General features: G+C 37.9%; 1 protein-coding gene across 1 annotated transcript; it reads left to right on the top strand.

Moving 5' to 3' along the window:
- Nucleotides 1-11843: 11843 nt before the first annotated feature.
- LOC139137366 (probable ATP-dependent helicase PF08_0048) lies at nucleotides 11844-14527 on the top strand. Its single transcript, XM_070705423.1, has 2 exons — nucleotides 11844-12372; nucleotides 13284-14527. Exons 1-2 carry the CDS (start codon nucleotides 12216-12218, stop codon nucleotides 14393-14395), a joined length of 1269 nt encoding a protein of 422 aa, XP_070561524.1. The 5' UTR covers nucleotides 11844-12215; the 3' UTR covers nucleotides 14396-14527.
- Nucleotides 14528-15341: the final 814 nt, after the last annotated feature.

Genomic DNA, 15341 nt, shown 5'->3' with positions numbered 1-15341 from the left:
CAAGGATGTCTCGCTATTTATCCAAAGTACTGCCGTTCGGCAGGTTTTTGTGTGCCGATCGCGGGTTACTCACTGAATGGGACGCCATGTTTGAAAGGGATGACGTCACAGTCTCGCACATCCACGTTCCTATCTATTAGCATAACAATGCACACATTTACGTTGTACGTGTACGCTGCAGCGCTGCGCTGGTTCTTTCAGTTTTCATAACTACTGACCGGCCGAACTCCGAAATGAAGATCCACGTTCCTATCCTATTAGCATTATTGTAGCGATATCAACAAAACGCCATCGGATATTTGCTGCGCTATGTAAAAAAGTTACGCCAGATTGACTTCATGTTCGGGAATTAAAAATCTTTGTACGTGTATAATTAAAACGAAGCTAAACAAATAAAATAAAAATTAAACAAAACTCAAGTAAAAATTAAACGAAATAAATACCGGACGGCTCGGTAGTGCATCTCTTACATAGTTGCTTTTATGTACATAATAGAAAGGAAATAAATGTAACTTCATTGTAACTAAATATAGCTGCACACGCGATATCGCACACTGCTGCCTGAAATTATAACAATTTTTATTGATGCATGCTCTCCTGGTCGCTGTTGCAGTTTTTGCGGAAAATGCGGACAAGCATTTAATTTTGTGCAATGGAAAGTTACGCGAGGACTTAATTTTCGGGAAATAAAACTCCGCGTATCAATAAAACGAAGTTAAACAAATGAAATACACTGAAGCAAAATTCATTAAAAAATACACCGAAAATTAATGTCGGGCCTTCTTTCTCGGTCATATCTCCGACCACTGAGTCAAGGTACGAAATTTTGTCGATAGAATGTTCAAATGTGAATTTGAAGTAAGGTACATGGCCCTTTCCAGCGTAAACCATGGAAATGTCGTGTCTGAAACGTTTCCATCGGAATATTTGACCGGAGTGGAGATTTAACATAATTTTCTCCGTTTCACGGAATCTTATGCCAGCTATTTCTGTCGAGGCTGCTGGTGAGCCCACGTTCCATTCACAGATTTGTTTATACTGTATTGTCCGTTGAATTAAAAAAATATAGAAAAAAATACCAGGATTTGATATGCTTGACTGGAACAACAAGTAACTTGGGAACGTTTTGATAATAGAGTGTCCGATCATTCCGTTATTTGTATACAAGAGTATGAACGTATTATTTTCGTTACGGGATCGGGGAAACTGTAAGTTACCTCCTCATAATTTTGTCCCCATATCCATCGTGTACTTAAGTCGCGCTGCGTTGGTTTACACACCGTCCCTCAATGGAGGGACGGTGGTTTACATTAATACATGTGTAGTTTGAATTTTCAGCGGTCTATTATTTTCTTAGAATGTAATCTTTCGTATTCATAATTGCTATGCCTCTTCCTATATTGAAGGTTTTTTTGTTTTTCTTGTTTTTGTTGAATCTTCCATTAGCTTTTACGTGTTCCGTGTCGTTTAATACGTTGTTTAGGTTTTCTTTCATTCTTCGTTTGAGAAACTTCAGTTTTTTTCCTCTGTTGAAATTTTCTGTTTGTGTTGGTCTTTACGTCGTCTTGTGTGCGGTGATGGACAATGGGTTTATTCAACGGTAGTTCGCTTTTAATATGACGTGGTGGCCTTGGAAAAAGGCCGTCGGGTTTTGGTTTTATTCAGTTCAATTCAACTCAGTACAGCTTTATTCATCCTAAACATGGGCAATAAAAAAGTGCGAATAAAACACTATACAAAAAGTACATAGATACAGAGCGGTGACCAAAAACATACACATGAAACAGTTTACAAATCATTTAAAAGCCGCAAAGTAATGGAGGAAATGAATAAAAACTTGCGCCGGTTTAACCTGCAAGCAGGTTCCCGAGTGTAAAACGCCGACCGGAGGGTCGCTCCGAACAGAATATGATGAATATGACAGAATATTATTACTACAGTTAAAGGGGACCTTTACTCATAAAGCTTGCTTTCCTGAGTGATATCAGTCAATAATACATGTACCTAGTTATATTATCATCGCAAAAATATCAATTTTACATGCACCTTCGTGTATTTTGGGCAATTTTGCCGAGTACACTACAGATCGCGTCTCCCGTGTAGCCATCTTTGTGGTCACGTGATGGCGGTTACGTCATAAGTGCTCCAGGATGTTGTATACAAACCAAGGCGAATCAACATGGCTTCTGTTCCCGCCGCTGTTGATGTTTCTAGCGACGAAGAATTTGAGCAAACATTTAGCCTTCCATGTAAAGGAGTTCAACCGTATAGGTTCGAACCAAGGAAGCCAATCGGCCATGGGGATACCAGCGATGAGGAGGAATCAGACGATTCCTTCAATACGGAAATTGATTTTGCCGGTCGAGCGGGAGCGAATGCAGCTGACTGGTGCGTTTGTGCCAACTGCACGGCCATGGAAATTCCTATTATGAATTTTTGCTGCCAGGAATTGGAGGAACTGCAAGATAGGTTGTCTGCAGATAGTTTGGACTGCATTTGTAAGCATACCGATTTCAATGCTGTCGTTCTGTATGATGCTGTGTTGCGTACGGCCCTCATAGCCATGAAAGATGTCACGCGTACGAGTCTCAAAGAGCCCATTAGAGAGAGGTAGGTAATTTGTGTCGTTGGATGTACCACTTTTCCGTGGGTAGTGATGTAATTTCATCGGGATAGGCGGATGAAAATGATGACCTACTTATAAAGTATACAAGTCAAAAGTTCTTTGTACGTTTTTTTTCAAAGACTGCATGCTACCTGTTTTTCGATTGTTATTTTCCTAAACGTCCAGGAAACTAGACTCGGTACGTTCACTGATTGATTTTACGCCGCGAAATAATTGATATGCGCGCGAGACAGACACTATGGTTTCCTGGGACGCAATAATTGTATTGTGCTTTCCAATTGCAGTCCATGAATAGCCTGGATTGTTGCCGTAAGTAACAAAGTGTCACTGCAGTACGAAAAATAACAAAATTGATATCTGTGATATCGCAGCGGAACTTGTCCGTGGCGTGTATCGAACGCGCTCGGGTCATTGGGGGTCACGTGGAATTGACCCCAATGACCCGAGCGCGTTCGATATACGCCACAAGTACCGCTGCGATATCACAGCTACAAAATTAAGATATAAATTCACCCACGTAGGTCTATTTACAAAAAAAACAAAACAAAAAACCCAAAAGACAAAACAAAAACAATTATAGGATATATGGTTGTGCTACCAGTTGACCGCGATAAAACACTCAACAACAACAACAACAACAACAACCAGAAGTGTTTGGAACAAGTGTACATATTTTTGACTGACTTTAACAATGTTGTTTGTTCTGAAAGCCCAAATTAACTTACTTTGGCGATTATTATAGCTAAAAGAACACAAACTAGTAGAATGATGTGAACATATTTATTTATTTAATCACAGGGAACTGGCACTAAATAACAGTAAACACGTTAAAAGTAGTAAAAATGGACAAAATAGCAAAAAATATATATAAAGAGCAAACATTTACAAACAAGCACCATGAATGGATTAGTAAAAAACTACAAAAAATGGACAAAATAGAAACAAACAAACAGACAGACAGAAAAACAAATAACATAAATGGGTTAGGGTTAGGGTTGAGATTATGCTCACCTCAGTATTCACAGAGAGGATAAGAGGTGAGCATAACCCCAACCCTAACCCTAACCCATTCAAGGTGGTTGTCTTTTTGTTTGTTTTTTTCTACTTTCTTTCTATTTTGTCCATTTTTTCCCAGTTTTTATTAATAACCCTAACCTATTCAAGGTGTTAGTTCTATTATTTTTCTATTTTGTCCATTTGGTCACAATTTTCATTTACTTGTTTACTGTTATTTAGTTGAATATTCTGTGATGTACTTGTTTATTAGCCATGTAGCTGTGTTCAAAATAATAACAATCAAACAGAAATTCTTGAGATTAAAAAAATATTTTAGGATGTTAGACATTTTAAAGTTTTTAATCTTCCATATGACTGTTTAAATCATGTAACTTATCCCCAAGTCATTGTCTATAGAGATAGTCTTGCATATTTTAAATATTTTGTAATGTTACAGGACATACAGACTAGCAGCCTATCGACAGTTTACCTGGTGGACTCATCAAAGACTTGGTCGATATGTAAGGAGAGTAATACCATCTTGTGTTGTAACAGCCATTCGGAACAAGTATCCTGATGACCACTATACTGGATTCAGAGAGGTTGAGGATGTTGACGCCACTGCATATCCTGATTGATAGTGTTGTGGATATTATGACCAATGCTTTATGTGTATTAAAAATTGTGAATGAAAGTTGAAGTTGCGTTTGTCTTGTTTATTTTTGTGACCAATGTTGACTTACCGATTTGGCCAAAATGATTACATGTGCAGTGAAACCTGTCATTACGGACACCTCTCTAATCAGGACATCTGTCTATTAAGGACAAATTTTTAAAGGACAAAATTCATTATTTCAATAGAATTACCTGTCTATTAAGGACACCTCTGTATTAAGGAGTTTTTTTGGTTCCCAAAGGTGTCCTAAATAGGTTTTTCTGTATTTGTTTTTGTCTTTCTTTTAAACTTTGTAAAGCAGCTGAAGACAAACATTTACTGTAACTCATCATCTCATTTTGGACTAATGATAGTTAGTAAAATTTACATGATAGGTTACACACTGTGAGCCTTAAAGAGGGCACTTTGATGCAACACAAAGAATGTAATACTTTGACCTTATATGATTTAATTGGTAGAAATGAAATAATATCTGAGAATATTGGAGTTATTTGAATCTTAACAAATTCTACAAAGTTGCAGCTCATGGTCCCTTTAAATGATCATGCTATGACAAGCAGTGAACTGTACCAGTATCTAAATTGTGCACTATTTAATTCAGCCATTTTGTTCCATGCATCGATAGATGTTTCTTGCTCAAGTCCCTGTAGCATGATGAAACACCAAGTATGAAGGTTCTCACCACAGCCATTGTGTGAACAATCAGCAATGTTATTTCTGAAAATTGAAATCCAGTTTGTACTTGAATTCATTTATCAACAATCACAACGGTTTTAACTCATATACAGTAACAGGCCATGGTCATACTTTAAAAATTTTGCTTTTCATCATACTATTGGGAGTAGCATGGGAAACATGGAATTGATACACAGAACAAAAAAACACGGAAAAACACCTAAATTCAGTTACTGTGGCTTTAATTCCACACAGTAAAAAAAAATCATACTAGTATTTCCAGTTTATACACATTTATTTGGAATCATTTGTACATTCATAAAATTACAGGTGATTGGCATAGCTATGTACATGGTGACTTTGAATTTCATTTGTTTCTTCTTTCATTACAACTGGTAAGAATGCCCATTATATCTACAATTAAAAACAAAAAAATGCTTGCACTGAAAACACTCATTCTGTATAAATAATTACAGCCTTGATACATCAAAGGGATGTTCATATTTCAGAGTATATGTGTGTAAATTTTGTGGTAGAGTTCAGATTTCTTTTTCTCATTCTGTTTGCAAGTTACCACAGACAATTAAATGTTCACCAAATTGAAGTAAAAGTTGACCCCTTCATCTCCAATGACAAGTGACCTTGCAGCTGATAGGGCTCTGACATTATGTATTGTTTGACAATTAAAAATACCGCCAATGACACACTGTCGCTCACACTGTTTCAGAATGTATCTGTACATTTAAAACTTATTGGAGACACGCAATCAAGATACTGACAGTGTAAATTTTGTCAGTACTTTAAAAGATATACATGTAAAATATGCCTAAGTTAAGTAAATGTGCTTGGTGTTAGTTGAGCTGTGGCCTCCAATGACTGCATTTCAATAAACTACAGTTTCTATTTCATATACTTTCAAATAGTATTCTTCTTTTACCTAAAACAGTATCAGTCCTTAACTTTTATTTTTAGGAAAGCAACTGAAACTAATTATCATATTGAGTTATTATTATGCAAATCTGCCTATATGTTACAGAAATTCCTGGGAGAACACAGCTGCTATATATAGCAATAAAACAAGTCTATTAAGATTTCCTTAATCCTTTCAGGCTTGAATTTCATTGAACTTTAACTTCTTTAAGATTGGTAAATTTTAGTCATGCTGTCAGAGTCATGCAAAGGATTTAACATTGCATGAAGGTTTCAGGCCTTGTGTCAGACTATTTCCTGTACAAAACATAGCATAATAGATTGAATCTCAGACTAACAGGTACAGGCAGACCAACAAATATTGGGTCTATTTCTGCCTGAGTGTCTGTCAGTTCATTTGACCCTGACTGAAATCTCTGCAATTAACTTACATGTCTGTAACAGGCAGAGCTGACCAAGCCAGGATACCAAGACAGTGCCAGAGGTTTGTACAGATTTCAGCCAGGGGTCTTATTTTGTTTATGGCTAGATTTATGTGCAGTAAAATTGAGTCTGACATGGAAATAAACCTACATGTAATATTAAAGTCATATTTGACTTTCTGGGATCATAGCTAAAAATTATTGATATATATGATACGTTGTCAGGCTTGAAATGATTAATTTAAAATGAATCACTTATCTATTTTGCATAACTCACGCAGTGGAGGAACTCTATGTAAAGTTCACAGCTGACCTTCCTTTTAAATAGAAACTATTATTTCCAACCCAATGAACACATTACAAAATTGCACAAATTGCTCCCAAATACAATCTTGCATATATCAGCACAATTTGGTTATTTGTTACTAATATCATTCCTAGAGATATGCACACCAGATTTCAAAGGAAACTAGGCCACCAATTTAAGAGAAATCATTTTTGACCAAAAACAGGAAAAATTGCCCCAAAAGACAAATGAGCATATTTAACCACAACTCTGAAAACAAACTCTGATCACCTTAAAGACCCTGCATGCAAACTTCAATACACAATCTGATCACTGGTTTCAGAAAAAGAGTCAAATGTTTATGGACAGACGGACAACAGACAATCATTCTATCAGAAAAACTGTGTTGCTGACAACAGAGCTACAAATGGTATGTCCAAGAGCACACTTTGCCATATTTACAATACAACCTCAGATTATGTTTGCCTAGCCTCTGAAGCACACACAAAATCACTCTGTCCAATTTCACAGTTCTCAGAGGCAAACCGAGTGAATTGGAAAGTCCTCTCTATGACATCATGTTTGCATGGCTTATCAATTGGAGCTATATTGGACTTGAGATTTGGAATATCAGCATGTAATTTAGACTGATTCTTAACGCGCATAGCAACAACTTCCTTCATCATAGTCTCACGATATGGATAAGTCTTGCGCTCCTTTCTGATCTTTGCAATCCATTTCTTGTTATAACTATGAGACTTGGGGTATACAACTTTGAAACACAGTGACCCTGACTTAGTAGTAGCCTGTTCCCTAGCAACATAGTAGTTATGGTCAATCACTGCAAGCTGCGTGCGACACACCATTCCCTCGTGTGAAAAATGCTGTCGCTTTGGAGTATATTTCAGCAAGAGTGAATGGTAAACCTCCAATTCGCCTGTGTGACAAAACAGAGTAATATGTTCAAGATCCTTCAACAGTTTTTTGTCATTGACAACCTTCCTCAGTGCATCATGTGGAGGGGAACCTACACGAAGCCAAGATATCTCCTTCCTATTACCTTCACTAATGGGCTCATGCTCACATGCATGGAAATATTCCTTGTCATCCCAAGAGTGAATGTCAACTGTATGGTACACCACAGATTGCCATTTCTCTCGCAGAACATTAACATCACCCCTACATGACTCTGCACACCACCAGAAATGATTACTGATAGACTGGATCCATTCCAACAGAGCACTGTTACCCTTTACCTTGCCAACAGCACAGAGTCTTTTTATTACACTTTTTACCAAATGCCAAATATCAAACTGGTGTTCAATCTCAGGATATTCTAATCTCATTATTTTCCTGATTGTAATATGCCTGTCACTTGCAAGAACGGAAACAGGTACATCCATTTTCTTCAGGAAATCAAGACACTTCCTGAGGCCCATTGGCTCCATGGCATTTGAATTTTTAACTGACGGATCAGCAACACTGTTAACACAGAAGTCAACAATGTACCCTGTTTCCTCATCCATCAAAGTATATGTACAATATTTAGCACAATGCCCAGGACTATCACAACGGCCATCACCACATAAAACGTTATCTCTGCCACGAAGATCATTTATGATTAAATTCTGCATCGATAGCCATGTCTCATTCACAACAGGAAACAAATACTTTTTCTGGATGTTGTAAAACTGAGTTTCACCAACAATGGGCAAGTGAAGGCAATGAGCAATATCGTAGAGCCTAGTGTAAGTGTTACCTGAAAATAAAATTGCTGCAGACAGCAACAAATTTCCAGCTCCCATTTTATTTAAAGTTGGTTGAGAGGACCAACTGTAGTGACACCCAGCAGAGCATGTTGTTTTGATTATCAATCTTGAACCAGATAATAATTTCTGCATGGAAATAACTTGTGCAGGACAATCTTTTCTCTGGCACTTTGTAAACAATTCAATTAGTGAAGATTCAAAAACTAAAAATTTCATTTGCTCTGCTGGATCACTAGAAACAGGATCATCAATGATAATATCTGGCTCTGTGTCACTATACTCTGAATCAGTCTCAGATGATGATGTATACGGAATGAAGTCTGGGTCCTCTGACATGTCCTCATCTGAAACATCAGAATCAGAGTCATCAAAAGTGTCACACTTATGATTGTCCAGCGCATCACCTGTGTCCATTTGACTTTCACCTCCACTATCTGTAGTAGTACCCTGTGATGTTGTACCATCAGATGAATTACCTCTCAGTCTATCAGCTGTCACTGGTAGATTTGTAGCATAACCATGGTCTTTAGACACTGCAACAATTATGCCGTCTAAATCAGTTTGTGTTGTGGCATCTGGTAAAAAAAACAAAGTATTAATACATTGAGTTTTGATGCCATCAAACCAGAAAACAATAGCACAAAAGTATATGGGGAAACCTTTGATACAGATGAGATCAAATTTAAAAGGTGATTGTAAATAGAGCGTGGACACATTTCCCCAGGAATGTTTCAAAGTTTGCTTGATTTTTTGCCCAATTTATTTTCTTCCTTAAGTTGGCAATTTTTTGCGATAACTAGTTCTTTTTTTACTTAAGCTAATTTCTTTAACCCTTTCACCACCATGACAAACTGAGTCCACAGAAAAGTATAATCTTTATGGCCCTGATAAGTATTTTGGCTCCTGAGATTGTACAGCGCATTGGTCCCAATTACAGGGAGGGCTCACCTGCCATACCACCAAGGGCGGCAGTAATGAGGGCCATAAGGTTTATCATATACCTGAAACGCTTGGATACATGCTTGTGTTTTAGTACGTATTAAAAGATTATTTTATGAATTTATGGACATACAACATGGTAACACGAACCATACACCCTGTAGATTAATCAACGAAGACATAATTTGTTCTCCGTTAGAGCATGTCACGAGCTGTTCTGTGTACAAGTCAATGTCTCGATTAAACAATTTATTGTTCCTGCATAATGACAATATCATTATGCAAATTAATAATCATTCTGCAAGAAAACAGTCAGGACACTGATAAGATACAGTTACTGTATGCCAGGTCTAGTCTCACATTAAAATATTTTGATGCTTATTCAAACCCTCTGTGCGCATATACCTGTAGTGTTGGGAAACATGTTTACAAGTAGAAAAAAGCACCTTTGCAAATAATAATAATAATAATAAATTAATAGCAGTACATGTAGTAGTAACAGCTGCAGTAGTATCGTGACAATCACCCCTATCACTGTTCAAGATGGAAATGTCCAAAAGATAAATCCACTACAACCTCTGTAATCTGTGTTATGGCATTACTGGCCAGTATTTTAAATATTCTGAAGTCTAATACCGGAAACACAACAGTTGCAAGTTTTAAAACAATGTCTGGTTATTACATGTACTTTCAGTCTTGTAAATATATGAAATGGACATACGCATTCTTAGTCACTCACCCAGTGAGTATATATGTACATACAACATAATACAGAACACATTTTAGACATAATCAGTGACCATATTCACATAAACGCAAGGGCATACATTCACGATGCCCTGCGTTTGATGCTGTGTATGTGTAACCCAACAACACTGGAACGCCGTGGGAACATAACACTCAGGGCTACCATTCGCGTTGCAACGTCACCTATTGGCATACCTGGCCGTTCAGATAGGAAACTATGCATGACATAGTGAATTAAGTATATAAACAACTGTCGATTTTTATTCACCAAATTTTGCGCAAGTACGATACATCGATTTGCAGGATTTGCAGCTCGAGTCCCATGCCATGGCAAACGGGATTGGGACTGACATTGATTCATACACAACGCAATGATACTCACTTCTTTCCTTTCTCGCTTGGCCATACGACTATCCCGCTCAGTTGGGCCTTCTCGAGATACTGGTTCCTCAGACTCAGGGCTCCCAAACAGGCTTGGCACAGCATTATCCTTCAGTAGCAGACGATGAGCAAATCCGCATTGGTATTGCAGCATGTTCGAAAAGTCGTCGGGGCGGAAATGCTCACTGCAGACACGAGCTTGACGATCTTTCCCTCCCGGACGACCACATTTCGCCAACCACTGGTTACGAAGAGAAGGTTTTGATGGTACATTGAAAAAATGTGCATTTCTAGGGTTCCTTCTGTCTGAGACAGTACAGAATTTTGCGATACAATACGGCATGATCGCTGGTTTGATGTTCACCCCATCGAACATTCAGTATCTGCTGTCTGCTCTGCTGTCGCCATTTTCGAAGAAGCGCGCCACCGCTGAACGCAAGCAGCACTGATGACGTTTTGATCACGTGACACATACACAATGGCTGCGCCCGCTATATTGTCTATTTTTATACAATTTAGAAAACAATAAATATAGAAGGAAACGCATATTTTGCTTGGCAGTTTGTTAGAAAAGACGATAACAATTTGTTTTCACCTTTATTATATGTGTTGTAATAAGTATTCATAAATAAAGGGCCCCTTTAACAATTGATCGGGCTTTTCCTAAGTACTAGCTGATCATAAAGTGACAGACTTCTCTTGATATTCTAATTTTAAGGTAAGTGATAAATTCTGTGAAGTTAATATGTCTTTGATTGTCAGATGAAGCCACCAGATGAGCGAGAATGAAACAACGCTTTCACTGTAATGGATAAGATTTATCTATCAAACATGAAGGAAAGCAGTTTCCTTAAAAATAAATGGCTGTCGCCCTTCCTTCAAGATAGCATCAGTGTTTAAATCCCATTTAAATTTTTTAGAAAGTATTCAACCAAAGGTGGGTAAACTTAGAGACAATTTCGATTTCTTTATCGCACACAAAGGTTGTCGGAGGGTTTCGTTCTTGCCTCCTCGGACATCGATAAGAAATATCACACACAACACCACTTAGGAAACAACAGATGACTTTATTTTTTTGCCTTTGAAAAGTAGCTTACCTTGTTCTTGGCAGCTTCCCTCACTTTTATGAAAACCTTGTTTGCTTTTCGTTTTCCGTCTGCTTTTGCTGTTTCGTCGATGCTGTCGTTTGTATTGTGGCTTTAATAGCATAATCATTTACAATCACTTTCATGAATAACATGCACGTACGTATTTACACATTATAACATTTCTCTGTAATTTTGTTCATAAAAAATTATCATATAATATCAATCGTCTTCATTTCGGAGTTCGGCCGGTCAGTAGTTATGAAAACTGAAAGAACCAGCGCAGCGCTGCAGCGTACACGTACAACGTAAATGTGTGCATTGTTATGCTAATAGATAGGAACGTGGATGTGCGAGACTGTGACGTCATCCCTTTCAAACATGGCGTCCCATTCAGTGAGTAACCCGCGATCGGCACACAAAAACCTGCCGAACGGCAGTACTTTGGATAAATAGCGAGACATCCTTGAGCGGGTAGGTGCAAAATAGTATTAGAAGGTAAACCGGTAAGGAGAAGAACGCCGGATTCGCCGAATAACTTTGCAAGGCGCGCCGAACGTCCAGACGTTCGGCACCTGCACTCTCTCTGGATGGTTGGATCTGTAGCTCTGGTTTTGCCGTCCGACCCAAATACCCAGGCAAAACCTCGAGCTACTGTACTGCAGCAACGATAGTGATACAAAATGGCTGATTCTGCAACACGAATGGACAAGGAAAGTTCTGTACTTGAATTTCTCAACACTTGTGACCTGACGGAATATTCAGGGGTCTTCCTCAGAAATGGAGTGAAGAAAGTGGCACATTTAATTGATATTAAGGATGAAGATCTACAAAGCTGGGGTAAGTTGATACCAGACACAATATGAACTGGAATTTTTAAAAAAATAGTCTGCCTGCAAGTGAATGTCATTTTTGTGTAAATAGTCAATCATTGACAAATTGTGACTGATTATTTGATACAACACGCGTCGTCTAATTGTCATATTTCCATATTTTTATATTGAGTAAACAACATTTCCTTTAAATTGTATTAATTTATTGTTTATTGTAAACTTTAATCAATAGTTTGAGTTATGTAGTTCTCAGTTCTTTATCAACTGAGCGTATTGTGGACTACAAACCTTACACCAGGGTCCATGTATTTTCATGTTCTCATGTATCGCATACAAATATGTGGGACTACACATGTCAGTCATACTTTTTCCTCAAAAGGCTGCCCTGCATAAACTCTTACCCAGTAGACTGAGTGGCAAATCTGTAGGCATATAATAGCCACTGCCTCCTAACCACACAATTGTTTAGAAATTTATGACTCAGACCAGGGTAAATATTGGGCAGAAATGTTGGTGTTTGCAAATGTTTTCCTTTCCAAATTAGAACATTTGTTTGCGAAAGCACTGCTGAAGTGATACTGATGTTATTGAAAAGTGAACATGATTGAGTAAAAGTTGGCAGATGAGACCCCTTGCAAAGTGCAGTTTTGTTCAGTCCAACTTAATTTATTTCAGTAATAGCAACAATTATATTTGAAATAAAACTATTTGGCAGTGTGTACTTTTTTGAAACCAAAACTGATGCAAGCATAAAATATTGACTTCAACAGAATGAAAGACCTGTTGCCAGTTTGGTTCAGAAGATTGACCTCAAATGATACTTTTAATTTTTGTTTCCATATTTTTAAGTTTTTCTCCTATCAAAATATTGACCAGTCTAAAATGTCTCATGTCTGAAAGTGTATCTTTTTTTTCCAGGATTTTCACAAATTGAGATTAGGCGATTCAGGAGAACCCAGGGAAATATGGGTGGACCTCAGCAAGGGATGCAAGGAATTTCTGTGCTTGCTTCAAGTTCTGAGAAGAAAAAACCATGGGAAAGTACTACATTTGGATGGCAGCCACACCCCAAAACTGAAAGAGCTTTATTCATGAATGATATATTACCAGATGTGTACAAGTCAAAATTCAAGTGGTGCAAAAACTCAAAGGACTTTGTTAAATTATTCCATTCAGAGGGACGGCGAGAGTATGATCTGAAGAAAAAAGTTGAGGCATTGGCAAAGAAAGTGGCAGGAATACAGAACAAAAATGATCCTTCATCAACCGGTCAGTTATTACAAGAAAATCATGTGCTTAAACCAGGTGATTCAGTTATTCTTGGACAAAATGAAGACAAAATAAAAAAACTTAAAAAGGACACTGAAGAAATGATTGAAACTGTGAAAGACATTGATAACAAAAATTTCACCAAGACTCAAAAACTAATAACAGGAAAAGAGGTAGAACACTCATTTAATACCAAATTAATCTCCACCATGCTTGATCTTCAGAAACAAATCAACGGAATACATGAAAAAATTGGTTTGTTGATTGAAAAGGGAATGAGTATGTTCAATTGTCATTTTCGAAAAGACAAAAGCCAAAAACGGAAGAAGAAGCAAAACCAGAGAAAGGCCCGCAAACGGAGAACAAAATTACATTCAGAGAATAGCAAAAGAGTTCTGCAAAATATTGCTCCTGGGTATACCACAAAGCCAGTAGATGTTGATGGCATTGACATTGAAAGTGTAGCTTCATTGAAAAAACAAGATCTTAGATATTTGAAAAACATTTTTAAGTTGCAGTTTGTAACGAAAGAAGCAAAACTGAAAATACTGGATAATTTGAAAGTCACTTATACTGATGATGATGATGATAATGATGATGAAGATGATGATGATAATGATGATGATGATGATGATGATTATGATGATGATAAAAGTAATGATCACAGCAGTAAAGACAATTGTGAACATGATGATGAGGAGGACAATGACGATGATGGGGACAATGATGGTAATGATGATGATGGAGAGGAAAATGATTAAAATGGGAAATACTTGTAGTTGAGATGTTGGTAGGAAAGTAGAACTGATATGTTCATAGAGTTGGCAATGTATTGGAGTGGTAAGTTATGAATGTTTATTATATAGGAAATAAACAAGGACTTGTTAAACTTACTTCATGTGGGCACATTGTCTTGTAAACATTTTTTCTACACATCCTCCACTACACTTGGCCCAAAAATTTGTGACCCTCCCCCAAACAGTGGCTCAAAAATTTGTGACCCTCCCCCAAACGGTGGCTCAAAAATTTGTGACCCTCCCCCAAATCCCCCCGGCCCTCCCCCCCCTGCTAATTTACGTCCAGTCCCTGATGAGGCAGAACGTTGGTTTAATTCACAACAAGCGGCAGTATTGGATGATTGGCTCTCAGATGTGGTTTTCTTGAACGTTTCACCCGACAAGCACCAAAAAGGTGGAATGACGAGGAAATCCTAGGTGTACGACAAGGGTTGCAGAGTTTCCTCTCGACTGCACTATTGCGCAAATTGCGCATTTTGAGCCATCGTCTGCCCTGAAAAAGTTACCGACAGCGCGGAAATCGCGCACAAAAAACAGCAAGCAAAGACGTCCACATATAGGCCTACTGATGTATGAGCTCATAGTGTAGCGAACTGTGTGTATCAATGATGGAATTTGGGAAAATTCCAGCTTTAGCATTGTGTAGGCACGCATATCGCTATGCAACACGATCGCTTGATCAGCGCACGGAGATCAGTGCATATTTTTATGGATTTAAACTCAAATTCGAACCGAACCGTGTCCAAGGAAACAAATCCGTCAAATTTTGTGTCGGGGAAACTTGTGAGTGACCAATCGACAAAAGATAGAGAGCAGCCGAGCACATCACAAGCTAACAAACACATTTCTACCCATTTCTACCGCTGGCTGCGCTGTTATTATGATGTACTATTTACACGGGCCACAGACT

This window comes from Ptychodera flava, chromosome 1, assembly GCF_041260155.1.
Source record: "Ptychodera flava strain L36383 chromosome 1, AS_Pfla_20210202, whole genome shotgun sequence".
In the NCBI taxonomy this organism is placed as follows: domain Eukaryota; kingdom Metazoa; phylum Hemichordata; class Enteropneusta; family Ptychoderidae; genus Ptychodera; species Ptychodera flava.
Note: the sequence above shows the minus strand (reverse complement) of the source record. Positions and strands in the feature narration are given on the sequence as shown.